This window comes from Centruroides sculpturatus, unplaced genomic scaffold, assembly GCF_000671375.1.
Source record: "Centruroides sculpturatus isolate CEXI.00-Female unplaced genomic scaffold, Cexi_2.0 scaffold187, whole genome shotgun sequence".
NCBI lineage: Eukaryota > Metazoa > Arthropoda > Arachnida > Scorpiones > Buthidae > Centruroides > Centruroides sculpturatus.
The window spans coordinates 362,221-382,745 of NW_019385662.1; the positions used below are offsets into that span (position 1 = coordinate 362,221).

A 20,525-nucleotide genomic window follows, 5' to 3' on the forward strand; every position below is an offset into this window, starting at 1 on the left:
CTGATAGAGACCTGATGGATTAATGCTCATAACAACAGCTAAAACATTTCTGGGAGCTGCACGTCCCCTGTCAACATTAGGCACCCTAACTAAAACAATCGAACCAATTTCAACTGCAGAAAATTACCCTAAATTGAGAAAACTTTCCGAGCTCAAGGTCGAATAAAAAAATAAGACAAACAATTCTATGATGCAGATCCCTGTACTATTATTGTGAAATAATAATCAGAACAATTCTTACTGTTTTTGAAAATTTTAATAACTAAAATGTCTTAAGATTTTTAGGCTTTATCAGAGGTATTAATTTACATCTGATATGGAGAGTGCCAATGGTTCAATGGCATGAAGGTTGAGAAAAGCGAAATCTTGTTCAAGTGTAATATACAGTAATACCTCTGTTTTCATTGACTTCGGTTATCATTGGTTTCGGATTTCGCTGATTGTTTTTGGACGGATTATAGACGAAAACCAAAGTATCACTGTACAGTGTACACCCATGTACTGTACCTAGCATCAATCTGCATTATTTCTTTAGCTTCTGTTGTTCTATCCTAAAACCCTCCAGTTATAAGGAAAAACAGAATGGTTTTAGGCTAAAACTTTTTCCAACGAAACTTGTGGAGCGATAAGTAATAGCATCAGAACACAGGGTAGTTTTACCCTAGATTTACCCTAAATATAAGACTACCCGAAACATTACTCTGAGAAGTTGAAATTACTCTTGAAAAGGGGAATTACCCTAGAAACAGCAGCACTGGTCAAGAATGAACACAATACAAACTCTGCAAGTGTTTGCAATGCGCCCATTGACAAGTTACAACCTATCCTTCATATTGTGGTTGCTTCAACTAACCTTCAGATTGCATTATGGCTTTTCTTAATCACCACAACACATAGTGGACAAATATCATGAAAGCTGCAACACGTTGTGGCCGTTTTTACAGCTGCCACGGCGCAAATTTTGTTTTGTGGCTGTTTTTACAAATGCCACAACGCGAATTTCACTTCATGGCCGTTTTGAAATGACCGCAATGCAATGCGTTTTGCCCTTTTTTTTTTTTTTTATTCAATGAGTGATTTTGGTCTTTGAGCCTAACATATACACTAAAACTTGTAAGTTGAAATATATGCCTGTTTTATTTCTGTCTGCAAGCATTTCTTACTAACATCTATTACATCACATTTTTTAAGTGGGAAGGGATAAATAGTGTGTAGGTTTTGAAAATTATGACATAAAACACATATGGGAATGATTAAAGACCAATCATGGCAAAGATTCATAGAAAAAGGGGTTAGTCAAAAGGAGGTGTTAGTCAAATAGAGCGAGAACAAATGTTTAAGATCATAGTAATACTATTTTTGTTGGTCAAATTTGAATATCCAGTTGAGTTAAAAATAATTGAAAACCTGAAAATTAATATACAAAGATACCTGCTGAGGAGGGACAAATGTGTCCGAAACACAAAATTATGTATGTGTCCAGGTATATTAAATAAAATAAAAAATTGTTTTCTGTAAAACTTTGTAGCATTATCTGTAAAGCCAGTATAATAAGTCCTGATAATAGAAGATACGAAATTATAGACAAAAATTTATATTTTATATATGAGAATGTTTTATGTAGGTGGTGTGCAGTCAAGTCAGTTACAAATAAAATTTTATAGTCTTCTATACTATCTAATTAATCATGGTTGAATTTACTTCAGTACATAATGTTTACAAGATATATGAGGATGACATGGTTAACCAGTTCTCCTCATCCTATAGTTACATCACTGGTTATATCTTTTGCCTATAGCACTGTACAATAATGAGAAATGAGCAAAGACTCTTATTAACTTTGACACTAAATCTGTAATTAGTTAATAAGTTGATAATGCTTTGTTCCTAACTGATGATATGAACTCTACTAAAGTTAGTTTCAGTGCAACTCAGACTTATTTGTGATGAAATACTATTTTGGCTCATTTTGATGCTTCATATTGTACATTTGATGTTTCAACATGCTGAGATGCTTGAAGCTGTTTTTTTATCAAGAAAAAATTTGTGGTGTACATTACAATAAAGAATTTTTCTACCTGTTTTAAATGTTGTGGATCCAAACTTTGTACATAATTTCTTAGCAATTCGGTATTAATTCTTGCTATTTTACTCATATTGTTCGTTAAACCGTACTCAATACTTGGAAGTTTGACTACTTAACTCACAAAAAATTACCTCCCTTATATTTAATTAAACATTATATTTATACAATTTTATGAAATGCTATATTTATTAATTTAACAATATTAAATTTAAATACTTACAATAATTTTAACCAATTAATTCAAGTGATTTTGACAATTTGAAAAATGAGAAATTTCCACAGCAACATGAAACCTGTTTGTTTGTGGAACTTTAAAAGAATGCAAGTCAAACTATTCAAATTTAAACATTTGAATTTTGCATGTTCCTCTGTAATTGGTTAGAGCAGTGATATTTCTCATGTGACCTGTTCATGATTCACTGCACGGATAGCAGAAAAGACTATAAATTATTTGAAAAAAATAGCACTTGCAATCATGCAAACAAGCTATAAAGTTTATAAAGACTTATTTAGCCTCAAAAATCTGCAAATTATGCAGCGAAAATCATAAATGTATATTTTATGCACTTTTTAAACTTTTTATATACAACCTTAATTTGATCCAATTGGACAGACCCAAATTGTGTTTATATGTAAGCTTCATCATCACAGCATATAAGAAATTCATGTGCATACAAATCTGGCACTTAGTTATGATGTATTAATAAAGACTCCTCATTTATTTTTACTTTTTAATGTGATCTGCTCATAACTAAATCTGCATTTGATTGATTGAGGCTATGACTTCTCCTCAGTGAAGTATATTGTATTGATTCATGGTATCAACTTAACGGTTTAAACATACATTTTGAAATTTTTCAAACTTTTACATTGAAACTTTTTATTGTGAAGGATGATTTATAACTTAATCATTTAAAATTTCTTCAAGAAAGTACATGCAAATTTGGTTTAAAAACCAAATTTGCATGTACTTTCTTGAACCCAACACCAGAGGCAACTAAGAACTTTGGAGGCAGTGGAAATCTTTAAAGCCGATCGCAAATCCGCGTGCATTAATTTCAAAGAAGAAATAAATCTCTCTGCAGCATGGCAATTTTTAATTGACGATAAATCATAATATATCTTATAAGATAAATTTATATGAGGTATTGCACACAATGAATCTCCATTGGTAGAAAATTATATTTGAAATAGCACATGGATTCCTTCCACTTTCGGAATTTTTTTTGGAAAATGGCATATTTCAAATTTTTAAAAACATTTGAATTAAAGAATCCAGTTATAACGGAAGATATAAAAATAAGCCTGAAGAAGATCCCAGGAGGGGAATCGAAGACTTTTGCCAATTTTTAAAGAATTTCACACCGGTTACTGGTTAATTAAGTAGTAATTGTAGATCGTTGTTTAGTTGAAGTATATCAACCTGGTGTGGTGAGAAAGTACAGAAAGCACATTGGTTTAAAAATTTGTGTTTGTAGAAATATGGGCATTAGGGTTTCTCAAACGGGATTCCAGGATCCCGGTTGTTCTTTTAACCCGGAAAATTTTTCTTATCCCGGGAAATCCCACAAAATCCCGCAAATTTCTTAAAAATTCACTTTTTTTGTTATTTTGTGTTAAGGTTGAGAATTTTGCAAATAGAAAGCATAATTAACTTATTCACTGTCAGAATGCATTTGTATTTATTAATTTTAAACCTACCTATTAGTTTTTTAAATTTTTGCTTGTTATGGCATGTCACAAATGGTCGATAATCAATACGTAGCTTATTTGTGGCAGGACTCTGAAAATTCTTTACTTGTCAGAACCTGTAATATATGGAATAATTATGCTTATGCTGTCTTAATTTTTAACCATGCCCAGTAGCTTTAATAAATGCATTATGCTGGGTTGTGCAAATTGGACAAGGATACAAACGAGTATGAAGTCTGCGAGTATAAAGTTTTTCTTCATAAACCTGATTATTAAAGCCAAACGAATTGCCAAATTATCGAGTTATAAGCTTGATGCCGCTATTAAAGCAGCCAAGATAGACAAATCAAGAATACTAGAGAGCAAAAGAAGTACTACAATCTCAAAAACGAACTCGAAATCTTCCAGGCTACAGGTGAAAAAACACATAATATCCGCCTTCTCTTAAATGCATTAAACACGATTCCAATCACATCAATTGAATTGGAAAGGGCATTCTCAGTAGCAAGACTTTTCATTACTAAAATAAGAATTAGAGTGAGTGATCGGATTATTGATCATCTTTGCTTTTTAAAATCTTATAAAAGTTTACAATATTTTGTATTATATTTTATTTAAAAAATGAAAATTACCTTCTAAGTTAGAAGTTTGATCTAAGTTCATTCTTTTTTAAATTTTTAACTTAATTCAAAGCATTTGTTGTTGTTGTTGTTGTATGCAGTTTCCAGCAAACTTTAAGAAATATTTTTCTATTTGTGAAAATTTCTACGTAATTCAAAGGTAAATTTTATTATATATCTTACACAGCATTATTAATATGATTTTGGATGTTACAGAACTTTAAAATTACTTTAAAAAATGAAAAATAATTATATCATTTGATTTCAAGATATTTTGTATACCTTAAAAATAATTAATTCTATTCCGGGAAACAGTTCACTTTTATCCCAGAATCCTGGGACAAGCAAAAGACCGGGAATTGAGAAACCCTAATGGGCATGTACTGTAGTACAATTCTGATCAATCAGATCTTTTTATGCTTGTAACTTTGTTTAGTTATTTACAGCATGCTTCAGTAGCTCTAATTTTTTTTTTTTTTTTTGAAATAATCTTTATTTTGCTTATCCACATTTAAGCAGTGCTTCCTATACTTTTGTTTTTGATTTCTGATCTATTAGATATCTCACAATAATCAAGCTTCCAGATTTTGCCAAGTTGTTTTTTACACTATATAAAATTTACTTACTGAATAAATTTACTGTTAAGTAGAGGAAAACTACTTTTTCATAATAACTTTTTAATAATTAGATAATTTTAGATTAATTTTATTTAATAATTTACTCTTAAGTGTTTCTATCTGAAATGTGGCTCAAATCTATAATTTCTTCAAACTGGATAAATATGCTACCAACTATGCCATTTGAATAATTCAAATCATCTGCATGATTATGTGAACCAGGGAAAGCATAATGCTTGTTCTTAATGGTATTCTGGCATTATATATAATTTGTATTTGTTCCTAGTAGCGCACACACGCACACTTGATTCAATCAATAATAGTCTGTCAATTTCATTACTTTATATATATGTTTTGAGAGTTTGAAAATCACTAATTTGGTGGTAAAAATGTTAGTTGCGATGTAAAATCATATCAGCATGTATTATTGTTGTGTACAGTACATTTAGTAACTTTCAGATACTGAAGATTCTATATTCAATATGTGAGAAAGATCCATTTACAAATATTTACAAAATGCTTTACAAAGGTGTTACTATTTAAGTTGTGCTGTTATCAAGGTTCAAATGTTTATATGTAAACATCGTATATACATAATTTGTATTCATTATATAAGAAGTCTTTTTTTCTTATTGTGTTCAGAACATTTATTATATGTATTTTATTGTTGGTGTATAAGTAATCTATGAAGAAAATTGTTATAAAAATTTTTTCATACAGATACTTCAAATGAAAAACTGAATCATTGTCATAATTGGCTCGTGTTGATTTTGAATCCAAAACACTTCTTTAAAAAAGACTTTAGGAAAAACAATGAGATAATGTTTTCAAGACCAAGTTCTACCATTAATAATCACATACACTGAACCAATTTACGGTGTGGTACGATAAACAACGAAAAACAAACGTTTTCGAACCCCTTCTGGGCTCTTCATCAGGTTCCTCAGTTTCTACCATTAAATCAAGTTTCTAGACTTACTAATCAATGAGTCCTCAACCTTAAAATATATATATGTTGTTTTCTTTAAATAAAATTATGGAAATTACAGTGACGTTTATCAATTGGCATAACATCATACACTTAGTCATCATTACTTGTGAATGAAACAAAATCCTGATTTTTAATTTTTTATTTTTATTTTTATTTTTTTAATAATATTACTATGTTAACTATTTTAAATTTATACCAACACTATAAAATACTAACTTATAGCAAATCCTCAGTTAATGTTGTTTAAGTCCTTGGAAATTGCAACGTTAAGTGAATAGGACATATAATGAAATCATTTTTACCACAGGCTAAATGACAAACAAAATATAGTTTTGTTAATATTGCTTTAATTGGATCATAAGTTAAAATTGAACTTTTTGGGCAACAAGAGTATGCATTTTAATGATAAAAGATTTAATATATTGACAATATATTGAACATTAAAGAAATTCACTGAAGAAGCATATTATTATTATTTTCATTATTTGACAGGTGCATAAATGCATGGCATTTGATTTCGCACAAACGTATGTGTGTATTTAATAGTTATCAGTTTATCTAGGAATTTATGATGATTTTGAATTTAAAAGCATTATTTGCATTTTAAAAATGATGTGTTGTAATTGATATTAGTATAATATTGGATTTGAACAGTTGGTTTTATAAAATATCAAAAGTAATTGGCCTAAATTAAATTGGATATGAGAACAATATTTTTAAGGTGTATATCATTTCAAAAATCATAAATCATAAACTGTGTTGTTTTAATGGAGTACAGTGCAGGACACATTTTTGTGAACACTGTTTTCACAATAAGCATATGGTACTTTGATTTTAATAAATATATCTCAGCAGATAAGGCAATAGTTGAATCATAAAAAAAAAGGCCCGAAAATCCGGGGTTGTCTTATAGGACAGATACAAAAAAAATTAGATTAAAATTTATATAAATTAAAACCATTAACCATAATTATTTACTAGTAGAGAGTAGGGTATGTCCACAAAATAAAATAGCCCATACAACGTTTTTGTGAGTAGTCAGGGTTATTACCCGGATACCCAAATCAGTGTGAATGTTTGCAACAATCGTAAGGCAGTGCTGCCAGATCCAAAAAAAACAAAATTTGATAATCTTTCAAAAAATTACGAAAAGGACATAATTCCATATACACTATACAGTGTTATTATCCAGATGATGATTGCTTATCTAAACTAAATTCATAGGCCATTGATAGTTTGGGGATCATCTTATAGGACAGATATATACTGAAACTATAAAACTTCGACAAAAATTTATACCTTGTCTTATCTGCTGAGATATACGGTATATTTTATTATGACATTATATGTGACAATAAACAAAACTGTGAACAGACATTTCATTCTCTTTCAGGAGCAACAGAAAAACGTGTCCCCTGGACATGTTTTTCTGTTGCTTGCCCCTGAAAGAGAATGAGTATATATTAAATGTTTGTTTGCACTTTTGTTTGTCATCACATATAATGTCATAATAAAATATACTTCAATTTTCTATGTATATACTTATTGTGAAAACAGCATTTCCAAAAGCATGTCCAGCACTGTAGATCACTTCTTTAAGAGGAATGATGTATTGATTGTATTTAATACTGTGCTGTTTTCTAATTTAAGTATTCTAAAAGCAAATTGATTTACAAGTTGTTCAACTATTTAATAAAGTAACTGTGACAAAAATTGGATATCGAAGAACAACTGATGTGCAGACAGCCTAAATTATCAGAATCATAATTTAAATAGGATCTTGAAACAAATTTTCATAAGGCCAGCATTTTAATTTTTAAAAATTTTGAAAATTTGCAATCAGTAATATGCAAGGTGGTTTCTAAAAATAGTCTGATTTATTTTACTGCATAATCAATGAGGAGTTAAAGATCTTGAACCTTCGATTAAGTCATTTTATTTTGTAAATTTATATAAAAAATTTAATGTGTGTTCTTAAATTTATTTCTTTCTTTTCTTTACAAAAAAAATACCAAAACTTTTATCAGTTTTTATTTATTTATTTTTTTTTAATGAAATTTTTTGGTAATTGTTCTGAAAAACAATTTTAATTATATCCAGTTGACTTACTACAATAATTTGTGTAACATTATACATTCATTTAAAAATATACTGTATGTATGTCAAGTAAACTTAATTAACTTCATTCTTCTGGGTCAATTTAACTCCCACAAAGAGAGAGAGATTCCACGAAGTATGGACTGTAGGGTGACTGTACTAAATACTCACTGTCAAGGACATTACTAATGTATGGTTGACATTTTTACTTGACTTCAAATAACTGCCAAGTATGTAGTGGTAGAAAATTGAAAGTCAAAATATAAAAGAAGTAGAATACATTACAAGTGAATGGTATCTAGGTTTTTATAGTAAATTTATATTTTAATTTTAAAGAAAACAGATTTATCTTGATATTGTTTTTTTAATTATAATTTTAAGAAATGTTTTTATTTATAAGGTTCTGTAAACAAAGATATATTTTTATTATAAATTAGCTTATTCTTCCCAAAAGGTGCAAATTTTCTGCTTATAAATAAGTGGGAAGATGCACCTCTTACATATTTTTAAGTTTAATGTTTAGTATTTTCTAAGTTTAATGTTTGCATGGCTCTGAATTTAATTAAAATTTATTAAAAAGTAGTTTGCATTTCAAGGTATATATAGTTACAAAAGAAATATTTGGTAACAATTGTGCAATGTGATAGCTTTAATTATATATTTTTTAAATGCTTTAGAAGAAACTTGACCTTTTTACAGTAGCAAAAAATTTTAATAACTAATGTTTTTGGTCATTTTAAAAAAATCCTCAGGTTACAAACTAGTTAGTTTTTTGTATTTGTAAATGAATAAACTTATTAATAAGAATAAAAAAACTATTGCCTTTATTTTATCTGTTTTAACACAAAAAATAAAAAACAATAATGAGTTTAAAAACAAATATAATTAAAAGTATTTTGAATGATAATACATAATCATCATCACATAAAAGCAGAAAAACTAAGTAGATTTACCTGATGGTGATGGTTACATATTATCATCAAAGTACTCGTAATTGCATTTGTTTTTAACACTAAAAGGATTTTTTATGTGTTTATTTTATTTAGTGTGTGCCATAATGTATTGCATTTTAATAAATTTGTCTTGACCATAAACACTTAGAATTTCTTGATTTTATATTAATTAATTGTAATTGTTTACTTGGTTTATATATTTGGAAAATTTATAATTAATAATTTTTTCTTCTTCCAGAATAAAACCCTCATTGGGGGGTGTGGAATGAAACGATCATCCAGTCAATTAGCGAGAGATGATGATGGTGGTGTTCCACCCGAGAAAAGAATTCAAACTCATTCGACGGTAATTCCTCAGGCATTGGTGGGAAGTGGCATTGCATCGGGAGGTGCTCATGTTGTTAGTCCGGTATTGGGAATGGAGGCTGTGATGCCAAACGACACCTTGGTAAATTCTGATATAATGCAGCTTCAGGATGCTTCTTCTGCATCTGCGGTAATGAACGAACATCATTCTGATGGGTAAGGAACATTTTGCACAGTGAGTGATTACTAAAAAATATTTAAATTATGAATGTAGTTTTAGCTCCTTTTATCTTTAATTAATCTAAAAACTTTAACCTGAATAACTTCTATCCCTGGATTCAAATAAAAATAACTAGAATGTTTTTATTTTTGTACATTAAAATATCATAAAAATGCATACTGAAAAAATTATTTTCTGGCAAAAGTTTTAAGAGTTTGTGAGAATTTTATTTATAAATTTGAACTGTGTAATTTTTCATCAGCATTATTTCTGATAAGAAATTTTTATAAATAGAGAAATTTTCTAAGAAGTGATTAAAACTACAAAATAATTTTAGTTTTAAATTTAAAATATGCAACTGTTTGTATTAGTTTGATAATTTTTTAAAATTTTATATAAAGTCATGGTTTCTTATTAATAAAATTACAGTCAACAGAACAGAAATGTATGTTTGTGTGATGTAATGCTGAATTAGTATAAGAAGTTTTACATACATATTGAATATGAGGATCATAGAATGCATTAGCACCCTAGTAAAGCTCTGCCACACATATTAAGGCTCAAATTTGGCACTTTAATATTATATCTCTACAAGCAATGAACCAATTTGAATAAAATTTAAAATAGTTAGTGTCCATTATTAGTACTATGAACATGTTAAATTTTGAATAAATTTATTGGATCGTTTTAGACTTGTGCAGTTGGCATTTTGTTGCCTAATTCTATGAGATAGAGTAGTGACACCAAGCTACCAAACAACCTAGAAGGAGCCTCCATATGTTTAATACCTCATTCAAGTGCTGATCACCACCTATTTGCCCTTTTGAAAGTTTTGTTTAAAAATATTGAGGAATTATAACCATTTTAAAACATTTTAACATATTGGTTAATCAGCTATTACGTGACACAATGTAATGCAGGCTATTGCATGACTGTCATAAAAATATAATTATCATGTGACTTTGTCTTGCAATTACTTTTATCTATTAATTAATACAAACCTAATGATTTAAAAGTAGAGTATTTATAAAATAATATCTCATTTTTTAAGTTTTGGCATATTATCAGTTAATCAGTTATCACATGGCATGAATACTGTAAGCTGTTGCATTAATATAGAAATATAACAAAAACTATTCTACTGTGAAATTATTGATAATTGAAAAATCCTCCCCCAAAAAAAACTAGTGGAACCAGGTTGAAGAGTAAAACTCAATGAAAACATTTAAATAAAGGAAACTTTTGAAAGTTGTGGCAAAAGAATACCAGAAGCGGATTTAACAGTAAGATTAACGTGAATAAAGTGAACATTATACAGACTACAACTACAGGAAGTTTTGGTTGAAGCAATGTCATCATGGTAATAAAATGGAAAGTAAGCATTGTCACAAACAAATGCTTCAAGCTTTACTTTGTGCCTTAAGTTCCTTCACTAATATTGCTCAAAGGTGTTTTAATAATTAAGACCAAAATAAAGCTCAACATCATTTTCTGTAACAATGCTTGCTTTCCTGATTTATTATTATGGCAACATTGTTTTGTCTAAAATTTCCTGTGTAATGTTTGCTTTATTCACGTATTGTCTTACTGTCAAATCTCTACTTCCAGTATTCTTATGCCACAAGTTTTAAGTTTCCTTTATTTAGATGTTTTTGCTGAGCTTTACTTTTACACCTTGTTTCACCTTTTTTTTTTTTAAGTGCTGATCTTAGATCCAAAACTTAAAAGCTTGTAAAATTGCTGGTCATAAATTTTATGTGAATTTTTAAAAAATTTGTTAAAATCCAATATATGACAAACCATGAAACTCTGCAAAACTTTAAATTAAACAAGGTTGAAAATATTAGCTCAAAGATGGCTTTTTGATTACTATCCAGCATCAAATTTACAAAATATCCAACCAGTTTATATAGAATACATACAAAAATTTTAAAAATGTCAAACATTGTAACATTAAGCCAAACAATCACCATAATTAATTGTGTTTTTATTATGCTATAATTAATAATTAGAAACTAGAAATAGTATATAGAAGCCTGATTATTTACTGCGATTATTTGGCTTAGTATCACTACATCAGACTTCAGGATGTTTATATATTAGGTTGTAGCATTTTTAAAATAGAACATTTTAAAGTTTACCACAGTTAAAAATAAACATATCAATAAAAATAAAATGGCTTACAAAATTAACAAATTCAGTAAAGCAAAATAATAAATACAACACACAAGTTAAAATAACAGTAAACATACAATATGTACAAGAATATACACACTGTACCAGATACATCATAACACAAGTCATTCTTAATGCTTTTGGAACCTCGTACATTGATTTCCATGCTTTGGATATACTTTTTGTCACTTTGTAAGTCACTTAACTTTGTAAATCATTTTATTTTTATTTTAAACTAGCTGCAAGGACCCGCTTTGCTGGGTTTTTATTTGTTCGTACATTTATATGTAATATAGTTTTTTATATATAAAAGACATACATTAAAAAAACTATCTTTTAACTTTTTTATTTTTTGTACATAAGTATCTTAGATAGTAAGTATATATAAATATCTAAATGTTATTAAAATACACACTGAATGTTATTAAAATACAATCTTATATACTATATTCAATGTTTTGTTCTCTGGTGCATACACAAATAGATTTTCTGCTTGTCCGACACATGAAAAAGCAACATAAAGCTGACCATGTGAGAAACAGAATTCTTTCAAATTAACTCCGCAATATTGGAACGTCTGACCTCGCGCCTTATTGATAGTCATGCTATAAGCTAATCTCACTGGAAATTGTAACCGTTTAAAACAAAATGGCAAATCATTTGAAATTAATGGGATTCTTTGTATGAAAACCGAGTTTCCTTTTTCTTTGCCGGTTAGGATTACCTCTTCAATAATATTGTCAAGTAGCTGTTTTACACATAATCTTGTGCCATTGCATAATTTTGGTGAATTAAGATTTTGTAATAGTATAACTGGCGATCCAATTTTTAACTTTAATATATGCGAAGGCATACCAGGCGGATTTAATGAATTTAAAAATTCTGTTGGAAAGTTCACACTTTCATCTTGATTCATCATTTTGTCTATCGATTTATATATTTTATCTTGACCCGGTATCATATTCTGTATCTTTTCATTTATTTGTTGTACTACATTATTCTTTGTAGCTAAAATCGCCCGTTCGTACAACCATGTTTTATCCAGATAGTTTCTTTCTATACACGGATATACTTTTTCGATAAGTTGTTCTTCTGTATCTACCGCGTTGCACAATTGTTCTGTTAAAATAAGTTTACCAGAGTGTGGATCAAGGGGATAGGTGCCATTTCCAATTTTCAAAACATTTTCGGCAAATGTTTGTGCTCGCGGATCTCCTGTAATTATTGCACGTGTATTTTCTGTTAATGATAACTTTTCAACACGATTCCAAAACATTACTCGCTTTAGACATGCGTTTATTTCATCAGCCGGTGTTGATTTAGGAATTACCGGTAATGTCTGTCGAAAATCTCCTGATAGTAGCAATAAAATTCCTCTCATTAATCTTGTATTTTTCCGAAGATCCTGTAATGTTCTATCTAGCGCTTCGAGTGATTTTCTATGGGCCATTGTACATTCATCCCATATAATGATTTTGCATCGCAATAAAATCTGACCACGTGCAGAAGACCTTGTTATATTACAGACTGGATACTCTTGTTCAGCTACATTTAATGGTAATTTTAAAGCAGAATGTGCCGTTTTTCCTCCTTCCATTAACGTGGCGGAAATTCCGGATAATGCCAATGCTAATGCTATTTGCTTTTTCACTCGAATTGTAGCTAGAACCAAATTAATAATAAAAGTTTTACCAGTGCCTGCTGGTGCATGTAAAAAGATAATTCCCCTTCATCTGTTTCAATACGATTTATTATCTTGTTATATACCATCCGTTGTGTTTGTGTTAATTTTGGTTCATTTTTTCTGATGTAACGTTGCAATTCTTCTATGTTATAATTAAGTTCTTTGGTTAATTCAGAACTAACTACGTCTAACTCACTTCTCACGGGAGATTGTACTCCAAGCTGAACCAAACGTTGATTGCTCATTGCTAAACATCGATCCTCTAAAATTATCAAGGCTTCATTATAAATATCTTCATTGAAAGTAATATACAAATCAGGATTGTCTCTCTGCACTCTGGCTAAAATGTCGTCACTCATGCTGTTGCGATATTTCAGCCATAGCTTAATAGGATTTGAAGGATTACACGATGTTAGAATTATTGCAAAAAGTTCTCGCACTTGATCTGCTCTTGCTACTTGTGCAGCCTCTCTCATTGCTTGCTCCCAATGATTATCATTTTCTAACAAACCACGGTGCTGACATGCTTCTGTGTTTCTCCATTCATAATTTCCAAAAATTCAGGCGGCGGCGAGTTTAATGCTGGTAATCTAATTTTACCACTTGAGCAGCATGTACTTGGTGTTTTGCCTCTGAATTTTTTAGCTTTACAAAACTTACATATTTGATCCATTTTCCCAATCACTACACTTGGATGTTCATTATAATTTTTAGTTGGATTATAATGAAACGCTTTGCATTGAAGACTGTATGTTCCTCACTGGCTTTCGCACACAGCGTATACAGTTGTTTCTAATAATTGCACGTTGACGTGCTCATCTAGGCGAATGTTACTTATTCTCTCTCTATTCTGCTTTCTTCTTTCATCCAACTGTGCACTTGTTTCTTTTTCTATACGTAATCTTTTTCTGATTTGATCTGTTTCTCTATAATTTTCAAGTTGCTCTTCTGTTTTCTTATTTCTGTTTCGTTGATAATTTTCTCGTAGCAATGTTAGACGTATTTCTCTTTCTTCCGTGGTTTCATTTCTCCGCGCCATCTTTTGCTTTTGCGATATGATTCGAGATGTCGAAAATTCTTCCTTAACGATCTTAAACAATTTTAAACGTTTAAGATCGTTCGAATTTGCTCGAATTAAATTCGAAGAAATTCGAACAAAACATTCGAAATAGAAAGCCACTTTCAACCACTTTCAGCCTCATATCTCCCACACCCTTATAGCTATCGAGACGCAACCACCCCTATGCACGAATAGAGACTTGGTGCTACCACCACATACAAACACCATTCACGTGCAATGTGTAGTTTTGGCGAAAAAGTGAAATATAGGGACATACATGTCCATTTTTATATATATATATAGATATAGATGAAAATGAACTTTAAGTTGCAATGTTCTTGGTGTTCTTTGGATAAGTAAATATGGTTGATAAATGTTGCATATACATAAATATACTAAAAAATTTGCAGATATAAATCAATATGACTGGAACTTGTTTAAATTTTAGCCAGTTTATTTCAAATATTTTTCATAATTCTTAATTACACTGATTCTTAATTACACTGATGCTTTTAAAACTTTTCATTTGATTTTGTTGGTATTTATTTCTAATAACACTACAAATAAAAGAGTTAGTCATCAAACATTAAGAAAATTTTTGTTTTACTGAATGAACTATAGCTTTTCTAATTGAGAGCTGATTTATGAAATGACATTATGAAGTTTATTGTGATATTTTTAACTTTAAAAACAATTCTTTTTGTAGAATCCTATATTCTTAATTTTTAATTTAAACTGTTTTTGTTTTTCTTTCTGACTTTATATATATATATATATATATGAAGTGTAAAGTTATAATTAAGGGCTGGATTTGAATGTATGGGCATGTTTTTTTCTTAACTGCCATGATGGTGAAACCTTGATATACACATGATTTGGGTTCAAGTAGATCAAATTAAGGTATCTATTAACACATGTTTATGATTTTACTGCATATTTTGCAGATTTGACCATTTTTGGGACTAAATAAGTGCTTTATAAATTTTATAGTTTGAAAAAAGTAGCACTTGCAATCATGATAACAAATGAGTCTTTCTGCTGTCTTAGTGGCTTTCTTGTGCATGCATAGTAGGTGAGAAATATCACTCTGCTATCTAATTTCAAGTGAGTGCATGAAATTCAAATGTTCTAAATTTGAACAGACTAATGGACATCACTCCAATTATGTCACTGTCACATTTGGGAGTAAATGTACCCAATGTAATGTAATGGCAGTATTACCATTAATGTTAGTACATTTTAGCTAAATAACTACTTTAGAGTATATTTGCACCCTGAGTGAAAATAATAAAAGCAGACAATTTTGTGATTCTTCACATAATAGATTAAATTAAAAGGAGCAATGATTTATAAAGAAAAATTTATTAATGAACTTACATTTGAAGAATATATAGTGAAATACAGTAGAGCGTCGTTTATCCGAATCAATTGGGGACTGTGGTTGTTCGGATAATCGATTATGTACGAAAAAATAGTTTAACGTATCCGATGTTGAAATTTTTCTCCATTGTGTGTCGCTTTGCGTTGAATTTTCGTCAATGTTAAGCCTAACGTAAACTTTTTAAAATAATAATCATGGCTACTGTATCATTAAAAATAATTTCTTTATGTTTTACAAACAAAATAAATATATTGAAAAATATAAACAAATAAAAGTTATACTTTAGAAATTAATCTAGTATCAATAACGTTCGATTCAGCAGGACACACAGTGCTCAGAAAAACACCACACAAAAGTACGAATGCTGCCAGCTAAAACACACACCAACAACAAAAATATTGGAGTAGCCAAAGATTGCAATGCCACAGCACTAGCGAAAATTTAAATTTTGCTAGTCAATCCTTTGCCACTTGGAATTCTTTCAGATAACTGACTTTCAGATAAACGATGCTCTATTGTAATAGCAGACATAAAAGAGAAAATATATAATGTAACAGATAATTTCTATGGATGGTGAAGTAAGAACTATTAAAATTTATTCAGTAATCAAAATTCCTATATCTTGGATATTTAAAAACTTTATGTATAATACATTTCACTTTTGATAATGCTAATATTAATTTATATTTTAATATAAAGATTATTCCAACAATATGTGAATATCCTGCAGCCTACTAAATGCAAGCACATATCTGCAACATTATGCTTTTAGAAGATTATAGCAACAAAAATTGCATGAGACTCTGGTGAAAAACTATAAATAAACTTTAATAAAAAGTAAAATACATCTGGATACAAGTCCAGTTTTGCTTGCCATGTCCAATCACCAGGAACAACTATTTCCATTGCTGTTTTACATATTTGTGCAGAGGCATAGCCTCTAAAGAAAGGTTGTCTCTGCAGTGGAAATAGCTGTTCCTGGTGATTGGACATGGCAAGCAAAATTGGATTCTTATCCAGATGTATTTTACTTTTTATTAAATTGTAATTCTGCCAGCCCTTTTCTACATATAAATAAACTGTTATAATATTAAATGCTTCCAGAATATTACTAATTGAATTCACTTTTAAATTCTAATACAGTGGTGCCTTGTATAACATAAGCTTCAAATAACAGACACTGCAAACAACGGACTTTCTGTTTGGTTGTTATGTGACTCGAGCAATGGACTGGCTGCGAACAACGGACTTTCCGTTTGGCAGTTACGTGAGGCAAACAATGGACTTTCTGTGAAGTGCGAATGATGTTTTCACTCTTTTGCCATTACCAATGACAACCTGCTATTTTTATAATATATTAGTATTATTAGAAAATATTATTAGTATATCTAAAGTACAGAGCTCCCGTTGGGATTTGGCTTGTTCCCTTGTTTATTACGTACATCACCTCAGTGCAGGGTATTTACATTTATTCAAGTGTTGTGCAAATCATGGCTTCTAAAAAAGCAGAAAGGTGATTTCAATTGAAACAAAGTAAGACATCATCAGAAGGAGTGATAGTTGACAAAAATTTCCTTGTTAAACGGAGAGAGATTCAGGAGTTTACCAACACTCATTAGAGAGGTTGAGGCGCACGTTTTAAACGTGTAAACGTGTACGTGTGACGTTCGGCGCCGCTTTCCCATAAGCCTAAAAGTTTGACGATGGTGTTTGGAATGTCGAGCGTGATTCCACCGACTATCCAAACATCATTGTCAAACTTTTAGGCTTACGGGAAAGCGGCGCCGAACGTCACACGTACACGTTTAAAACGTGTGCCTCAACCTCTCTATTATCAAACAGAGCTGAGGCCAACAGGATCAATGATCTCTACAATGAACCCTTGCTCGTCATTTCCGACAGGTGTTGAAAAAGAGAGAGAAACAGACCACCCTGGACATGATTTTCAAGCCAGCTGCCAAATAACAAAGGATGGAACAAGAGGAGTTGACCCTGCAAGCTCCGGTAGCCTCTCCTGAATCTGACTCCGATTAAAAACAATAAAAGGAGACCCGCTGCAATGTGTAAAAAGTCTGTATCTGTATGAATGTGTAAAGAAAGTTCCTCCACCTCCTTCTCACATCATCTCACTACCCAGCATAATTGGTGACTGGTCCATTTTCATTTTCTCTTTTTTTCTTTTCTTTTCTTTTTTTTTTAATGGAATTTTTTTTTACGGTTATTTTATGCTGCAGAACGAATTATATGTTTTAACATGTATTTCTATGGTAAAATGTGTTTCGTATAACAGACTTTTCACTTAATGGACATGCACCTGGAACGGATTAAGTACATTATACGAGCCACCACTGTATATTTATTACCATCCTTTGAAATTCTTCTTTTGAGATGTACATTAATTAAAAAGTTTATATTAAATTTAATATTTTTTTCACTTCAAAACATGTCTTTAAGATGTAAGAGAAATCTTATGATGTAACTTCCGTAGGATGGAAATTTTCTTCTTTTTATTTTAATAAGCTACTCTTTATAGATGTTTTCTATTAAGTTGATATCAATGAAATGAAACAGTTTTCTAACCAATTCCAATAACTCATAATATAACAACTATATGTGCTATAAAAATTTACATTTTCAACATTATAGGCTCTCTCTCTCAACACAAAGAACAACCATAGACAGCTAATTCAAAATGTTGTTTACCTGGTACAGTGGTACCTCAGGATACGAAATTAATCCGTTCCGAAACTGAGATCGTATCATGAAAATGTTGTAAGGTGAATCATCTTTTCCCATACGATTACATGTAAAACCAAATAATTCGTTCCAACGCGAAAAACATACTCAAATTAAAGCCAAGTAATACATTAAAAAAAATAACTGTAGTAAGAAAAACAAATGAAAAATGTGAACTAATGTAACGTTGTATGGTGAGTTTTTGTTCATATCGTGGAGCAAAAATATGTTCGAATTTCATGTCGTATCCCGAAAATTTCGTATGCTGGGGCATTCGTAACCTGAGGTACCACTGTATTTTTTTTTTTTTTTTATTGTAAAAATTTGTTCTCATTAATACTTCTTTTTACTAGGTTTTAATTATCTTAAATGGTTTTTTTAAATTTAGACTAAAATTTAAAATATGGAAGAAACTGAGTCATCTTCACTCTTCCGTCTTGTCCAATCACAGCAAATGTCTTCCATAAAACAAAAAATAATTTCCAAAATGAGAATTTAAGTAGAGAAGTTCCAAAATTTAATTTCATGGCAATTATTTAATATAAGATGTATTTATTTTGTATAAAATACAGGATGTTTATAAATGAATGGTGCAGTTTTAAAAATTAATAATAAATCTATTTATTACCTTATGTGGGCAAACTTTACAGCATAAGCAGCAGCAACTGTCCAAGTTCACAGGAATGTATGCAAGCTTCTTAATCGTGTTCTTCACCAACGCTGGATTGGACGTGCAACAGCAGACAACAACCTGCTCCCCTGGCCACCCTGTTTGCCAGATTTAACACCCTGCGATTTCTTTTTTTGTGTGGGTTTGTTAAAGACTGAGTTTATGTATTGTATTGTAAGTGCCCTTACCCCTTGAGGAACTGTGTGATTGGATAAAGCATGCACTGCATACCATCACAGATGACATGCTACACTGCGTATGGGAAGAATTTGATTACTGTGTATGTGTGTGTCGTGTGACCATGGGTGCACATATTGAAGGATTGTGATTAATGCATAAAAAACTTGGACAGTTGCCGCTGTTTGTGCCCATATAAGATAATAAATATATTTATTATTAATTTTTAAAACTGCACCATTCATTTATAAACACCCTGTATATTGAAGAATCCAATTGTATCTATTCTTTACTTTCATGATGATTGAGGGGGATTTTTTTTAAGTTTGCTTGAAGTAATGGAGAAAAACTTTTAAATTATCATAAAATGAATGAATGAAAATTTCATTTCCATTCAATAAAATAAGAAGTTAGATCTAGTCAAATTATTTAGCAAATGCAAGCAATTTATTACAACTTAATCTAGTAATTTGGTGTCTGGTAATTGGTAACATTCTAACAACTGTAGATTCATCAAAATTTATTAGTAATCAAAACACAAGCTTAATAAAAGATGATGATAAATTTTTTCAGGTTGACAGGAGACGTTTTTTTCTGTCAACAAATGGATATCACCGAACCTCTTACGACATTGCGTTGTTTACTGGAGCAGCGTATTAACACATCATTAGAAGATTATCAATTTTATTTACAAGATACACAAGAGGTAATTTTAAATGAATTGAAATTTGTGTTTTTTGTTGTTATATATAAAGTCAAATTACCAGATTAGGCTTAAAGTATATTAAGGCTATTTTAGTTAATTGATGATTTTTGACTCAGGTGCTTTAACACCATAATTTGCTGCAATAATACTTCACAGATATCACAAAATAGTGTTGAGTATGCCATAACACTTAAGTGTATTACTGAAAGTGCAAAAAGCTCAATAACTCTACATTGATAATGAAGTAGGGATGCCACTATTAGAAAAACATTAGAACTTTACATAAAGATAAATAATTGAGCCACCATCTTGTTTAAAGGTTAGTATTTAAAAAATAAAGATTGAGTGGAGATT

At 30.1% G+C, this 20,525-nt stretch overlaps 1 protein-coding gene across 1 annotated transcript in view; it reads left to right on the plus strand.

The window, feature by feature from the left end:
* LOC111640979 (GA-binding protein alpha chain-like) overlaps positions 1–20,525 on the plus strand; it is a 70,241-nt gene that overhangs the window by 19,990 nt on the left and 29,726 nt on the right. The window contains exons 2-3 of the mRNA XM_023387074.1: positions 9,295–9,578; positions 20,039–20,171. Of these exons, the coding sequence (XP_023242842.1) occupies positions 9,322–9,578; positions 20,039–20,171 (390 nt within the window). The 5' untranslated portion in view covers positions 9,295–9,321. The remainder of the gene's footprint in view (positions 1–9,294; positions 9,579–20,038; positions 20,172–20,525) is intronic.